General features: G+C 38.1%; 2 protein-coding genes across 2 annotated transcripts; one reads left to right on the top strand and one right to left on the bottom strand.

The window, feature by feature from the left end:
• LOC140985980 (S-adenosylmethionine synthase 1-like) lies at window positions 1-2,286 on the top strand. The gene is made up of 2 exons (XM_073453911.1): window positions 1-140; window positions 899-2,286. Exon 2 carries the CDS (start codon window positions 906-908, stop codon window positions 2,076-2,078), a length of 1,173 nt encoding a protein of 390 aa, XP_073310012.1. The 5' UTR covers window positions 1-140; window positions 899-905; the 3' UTR covers window positions 2,079-2,286.
• Window positions 2,287-4,610: 2,324 nt separating this feature from the next.
• On the bottom strand, window positions 4,611-5,712 carry LOC140964124 (cyclin-dependent kinase G-2-like). The gene has a single exon (XM_073423693.1). It carries the CDS (start codon window positions 5,610-5,612, stop codon window positions 4,677-4,679), a length of 936 nt encoding a protein of 311 aa, XP_073279794.1. The 5' UTR covers window positions 5,613-5,712; the 3' UTR covers window positions 4,611-4,676.
• Between the last annotated feature and the right edge of the window lie 604 nt (window positions 5,713-6,316).

Here is a 6,316-nt window from a genome sequence, read left to right as displayed (position 1 = left end):
CAGCCGCATCCCTTTGTCTTCGGACGCATATATATAGCCTCGTCTGCACCCACGAAAACCATTCTCATTTGCGCTTCGATCTGTCTCCTCCTCCATTGTACATTCTGCAGATCCGAGGCTTGAATTATCTTTAAAAAAAGGTGCGAATTCTTTTCAGTTAGATCTGGTATTGATGATGCTTCTGTTATTGATTAGATCTGAGCACGTTTCTCATTGATGCTTCTTTTCAGTTAGATTTCTTTTAATCGGAGAATGGCGTAAGAATTGTGATTGTTATGTTCTTGCTTCTGAGATGCGGATCTTGTTGAGCATTTATCACAAAATGTTTTTATTCGATGTGATAAATGATGGGACATTTAATGGATGTGTATTATCATGATTTTGGTGTTGTAGAATTCCTGCATTTCGTATTCTAATGAAGCGTATTGCTGATTAATATGACAGAATGTTGTATGATCATTGGGAAAGTTCTTTTTCGAAATATCTGCTGTCAAAAGCTATCATCTCCATTAGATATTAACGTCTATTAACTATTTAACATGCTCCGTCCATCCATTCATCAAAGGATGATCTATGAATTTCGATCGGATTCAATTTCCTTTTTTGTTTTTGAGTATATTTGAATCCAGAGGTGACCTCTCCGACTTGAGCATTTGTAGTTTTTTATATAGATTTGTGAAGATCCAATGATTGTCACCTAGTTTACTGCAGATTGTCTGCAAAAAGATTCTTCTTATAGCTAGCTTGTGTGTGTAATAATGATTATGGCTATCGGTAGCTACAAATGCGAGAACATTACTTCAACTGCATGTTTCGTTGCTCCTTTTAGACACATATTAGAGTCACTTCGGAAGAATATAATAGCAGAAGCTAATATGTGATTCCAAATGTTTTTCAGGCGCTACATGGATACCTTCTTGTTCACCTCTGAGTCTGTCAACGAAGGTCACCCTGACAAGCTTTGCGACCAAGTCTCAGATGCGATTCTTGATGCTTGCCTAGAGCAGGATCCAGAAAGCAAAGTTGCATGCGAAACATGCACAAAGACTAATATGGTGATGGTCTTTGGTGAGATCACAACCAAGGCTAATGTGAACTACGAAAAGATAGTTCGGGATACCTGCAGAGGCATTGGGTTCACATCTCCAGATGTTGGTCTCGATGCTGACCACTGCAAGGTCCTTGTCAATATCGAACAGCAAAGTCCTGACATTGCCCAGGGAGTTCACGGTCATCTCACCAAGAAACCTGAAGAAATAGGAGCTGGTGACCAGGGCCACATGTTTGGCTATGCCACTGACGAAACATCAGAGCTCATGCCACTCACACATGTCCTTGCCACCAAGCTTGGAGCCAAGCTTACCGAAGTGAGAAAGAACAAGACTTGTCCATGGTTGAGACCCGATGGTAAGACACAAGTTACTGTTGAGTACAGGAATGATGGTGGTGCCATGGTTCCCCTCAGAGTCCACACTGTTCTCATCTCAACCCAACATGACGAGACTGTCACGAACGACAAGATTGCAAGCGATTTGAAAGAGCACGTTATCAAGCCTGTGGTTCCTGCCCAGTATCTTGACGAAAACACAATCTTCCACCTCAACCCATCTGGCCGATTTGTTATCGGTGGCCCCCATGGAGATGCAGGACTCACTGGTAGGAAAATCATCATCGACACCTACGGTGGCTGGGGTGCTCATGGTGGTGGTGCTTTCTCCGGAAAGGATCCTACCAAGGTGGACAGGAGTGGTGCCTATGTCGTTAGGCAGGCAGCAAAGAGTGTGGTGGCTTCAGGACTTGCTCGCCGTTGCATTGTGCAAGTTTCCTATGCAATCGGTGTAGCAGAACCACTTTCAGTGTTCGTTGACACCTACAAGACGGGGAAGATTCCAGACAAGGACATACTCGTACTTATTAAGGAGAACTTCGACTTCAGGCCCGGAATGATTGCCATTAACCTTGACTTGAAGAGAGGTGGCAACTTCAGATACCAGAAAAGTGCTGCTTATGGTCACTTTGGTCGTGAGGATCCGGACTTCACCTGGGAAACTGTCAAGATTCTGAAGCCTAAGGCTTGAGATCACCGGCTGCAGCTTAATGACAATTCTGCAAATTCGTTTCTTGCCACAACCATACAGTTTGCAGATAAATAAACATGATTGGAAGGATATAGTGACCATATTTTTCTTTTTCGTAGTATTCCTGGGATTACTCTTATTTTTTGTATTTAAGCGGAGCGATGGTGAAACCATGAGAAAAGGCTGATATGTGTTGTTTTTGCTTTTCTGTTTTGTTGTCTTTTGAAAGTTGTATGTTCCTGTGTACTTCAAAATACTCCTACGGCAGTTTCAAATTTTTTATGAAATTATGTACTCGTTCATAGTAAAAGTTGATTGATGAATATATATTATGGAAGTAAATCACGTATGCATATCCATTCTGCTTCTCGATCGACTAAGATATTTGTCCCACTAAAGTGGTCGACCAATAATCTAACAATAAATGTTCACTTTGAACACGATAGCAGCTTGAAAGCTCGAAGTTCACACCATGGAACCCAAAACATCTCGTGAAATCGAGTGTAGCACGTTATACGTAGAAGTATTACAAAAATTAATTTCAGAAAGCTTTACATCATCCACATGGTATAAGATTGAGACTTGTAAACTGGAATGAGAAGTATTACAAAAATTGTGCATTTGCTATTGTTCATCAATGAAATACTCAAGATTATTGGGCATATAGCTCAAGTCGAACAATGTTTTTCATAGCTAAACTATATTACATGGATTTGCAATTTCTATCTCTACACTAACTCAAACACAAATTAAATTACAAAAATTGGCGTCACCAGCTCGTTGAATCGAAGTTGAGGGAGAAAAAATATTTCTCTGAACCAGTCATGATTGAGAGCTTCGTCTGTTGTTATTCTGTTATGGGGATTGTAAGTTAGAAGCTTGCTTAAAAAATCAAGTCCAAGTCCCTTTGGAGAAAGCATGGTAAATTTCTTGTTTAATCCAGGCCAAACAATGTGGTTTCGCTTGCCAAGAATCTCGGTTATTTTCTGCAGCTGGTTAATCTCTGAATCCTCATCGAAAGCACTTGAATAAGCAATATTTCTACCACAATACAGCCCACTGACCACATATCTATATATGGAGCATGGATATTTCTTAGCTCCGCAGCTCTGGGGCTTTATACCACAAAGTCCCCACATGATGATAATGCCAAACATATCTTCTTTCAAACTGTATCGACAATCCAAAATCGCGTATTTTCAGCTTGCCATTGTTCCTCAAATGGATGTTTGAGGGCTTCAAATCTCTACGCATGATCTCGTTTTCGTGAAGATAGGCCACACCCTCTAGCAACTATCTCATCAGGTACTTAACTTCCCTTACGTACGGTGAGAGCCCCTCTCATTCCATCCATAACTAAGTCATGAACACGGTTATATTCATCCACAACAACTTGTTTAAACTCCACAAGCCACGGGCGAGCAACGAGGGATTGTAGAATGTTAATTTCTCTCAATGATCATTTAGATAATCCATCAAATTCTTTTTTCATTACCACGACTACTCAACTCGGCCTGTTTTCTTCTCCCAATTAGCTCGGTAAACTATGCCGCAAGAACCCTGACTTATCTCATCCAACACTTCATACTTATCGGCACTCCCATTCTTGAGCTTTTTGGAGCTCGACAATTTTGCATCACTAATCTTGATCTCATGGGGTGAATTTCAGCCTCGGGAAAAGAACTCATTCACTCGGCAATCAGACAAACACGAATGCTTGGTCGTCATTCTAGATCATCAACAATATAATATTCAAACCAAACTTTAAAAAAAATTTCTTTCGGTAATTAAAAACTGTTTCTTGTACTTGGATTCTTGAAGGTAAAGGACACGAGACTTCGCACGGTTGATTCTCTTCTAAATTTTAGAGTACGATAAAATTAGGATACATATTAGTTAGGTTGCGCAACCATCTATAAGTTAGGTTGCGCAACCATCTATAGATTTCAAATATATTTTTATTGTTTAAATAAGTAAATTCATAAACTTCAAATTCAATTATTACATGTTTATACATTATTTCATGTTTATAAGGATAAATTTCAAGTTTATTAAATAATGATGTTATTTGAAATTTATTATATTTTTTATTATTGACGTGTAATCAAGTAAGAAGTTGATTTAAGATGTACTATATAGTTTGACTATAAACAATAAAACCAATGAAAATCTATAGATGTCAAATCAAGTGCTCATATATTTATATATGTCACAACAATATTGTGCATGAATCTCATGCTTAAAGATAAACTGCAGAAAGACCTAAAACTCTGATAAAAGATAAACTGTAGGAAGATTATCTAAATCCATGATAATAAAGAGGCGTCATAACTTTTTAAAGGGTTATTGTCATTAATTTTCATGTCAAAATAAATATTTCATCACATCCAATGGGTGAGTGACACCTCATTGATCCTCACATAGGTGTGCACGGTAGGTGTGCAGTATATCAAAACTGTATAATATATATATAAACTAAAATTAATTGAAAAATAAATCTAAACTAATAGTTTCATAGCTAAACTTTATCGCATTAATTTGCAATCTAAACAAATCAGATTTAAAAAATAATAATACATCAGTTGAGGGTTCGAGAAATCAGATTTCTGAGAACCATTTATGATCGAGAGCTTGGTCCGCTGTTATTCTTCCGTTGGGATCGCAAGTTAAAAGTTTTTTCAACAGATCAATTCCCTTTCCAGAAAGAATATTGGCAAATTTCCTTTCCAATGGGGGCCAAAGGAAGCGTTTTTGATTGCCGATCATCTCGGCTATTCTCCGTAGCTGGTCAGCCTCGGAACCTCCCTTGAAAAGCACTTGTTTATGCAATAATTCTGCCATAATACAGCCCACCGACCACATATCTATGGCGCACGAATATATCTCCTCTCCCATAAGCAGCTCCGGGGCTCTATACCATCGAGACCCCACCTTATGAGAATGGCGATCAAATCTTCTGTCAAACCGTTTCGAAAACCCAAATTCGCATATTTTCAGCCTGCCATTGTTCTTCAAAAGGAGGTTTGAGGGTTTCAAATCTCTATGCATGATCCCGTTCTCGTGTAGAAACGCGACGCCCTCTAGCAACTGCCACATTACGTTCTTGGCTTCCCACTCTGTGAAACCCCTTGTCATCCCATCCATGACCCGAGCTAGGTCGTTTTCGACGTACTCCGTCACCACGTCAATGCCACCATCTTCATCAAGCACAACTTGTTTAAACTCAACAAACCACGGTAGACCAGCAAGCGATTGTAGAATATCGATTTCTCTCAATGATGATCTACAAAATCCATTCAACCCTTTCTTCATCGCCACGATTTCACCTGTTTTCTTCTCCCGGGCTCCGTAAACCGTGCCGAAAGAACCCTCCCCGATCTTTTCCAACACTTCATACTCATCGGCTCTCCCATTCTTGAACTTTTTGGAACTCGGTTTCTTTGCAGACACATTCTCTCCTCCCTTGGGTTGATCGGCGATTTTCGGCTTCGGTAAATGCATTTGAAAATCGAATGGATGCTGGGTCGTCTCCATATATGTTAGATTATTGACAATATAAAGTTGATATATAAAATTTAACACGAATCGCGAAGAATATATGAAACTTCGGAATTTCTGAAGAACAGTGGTTGCTTCTTTGTTCTACAACAATGGTCTCTATTTATTGATTTTATATCATATTTCTACTTGAACTCTGACACTAGAAGTTGACTCCTAAATTAACACGATTAATTCTCGGATAAACTTACGAAAAAATATATTTATGGTTCCGATAATACAAATTAGTTACTATATATATCATAATTATATTTGTAGTCAACATATTTATTCATATAAATATCATATTTTTTAAAAAAATAAATCAAGAATATTATCTTGATATTTAATTTATGGTAACTGGATAGATATTCTTACGATTTTCCAAATATCGAGTATCTCTAGCTAGAAAACATTTATAATTAATGGCATATATGGTCCCTAAATCTAAGGTTTGTGGAATCAAACGATAACAAATTTCTTGAGAATGACTTAATTAGTGAAATTGATCAAATTCAGAATATTGATAGTTATGATGTTCATTCATGCACAAGTTATTTATATTGATTGTTATTCACAACATTCCTCAGGTTAAAGTGTGTGTTATGGAATCAATCATATAAATCCTACAGTTTGTTTATCATGATCATGTGGATCTCAATGCTCATCAAGATACTGAGCATTTTGTTAGACAACACGAT

The sequence above is a fragment of the Primulina huaijiensis genome, chromosome 1, assembly GCF_012295235.1.
Source record: "Primulina huaijiensis isolate GDHJ02 chromosome 1, ASM1229523v2, whole genome shotgun sequence".
Taxonomy (NCBI): domain Eukaryota; kingdom Viridiplantae; phylum Streptophyta; class Magnoliopsida; order Lamiales; family Gesneriaceae; genus Primulina; species Primulina huaijiensis.
The sequence above is the reverse complement of the archived record's forward strand: the minus strand, read 5'-3'. Positions and strand labels throughout refer to the sequence as shown.

Bases quoted from the DNA above. Each gene is read 5' to 3' on its own strand.
- LOC140964124 (XM_073423693.1), bottom strand. From the start codon at position 5,612: ATGGAGACGACCCAGCATCCATTCGATTTTCAAATGCATTTACCGAAG.
- LOC140985980 (XM_073453911.1), top strand. From the start codon at position 906: ATGGATACCTTCTTGTTCACCTCTGAGTCTGTCAACGAAGGTCACCCT.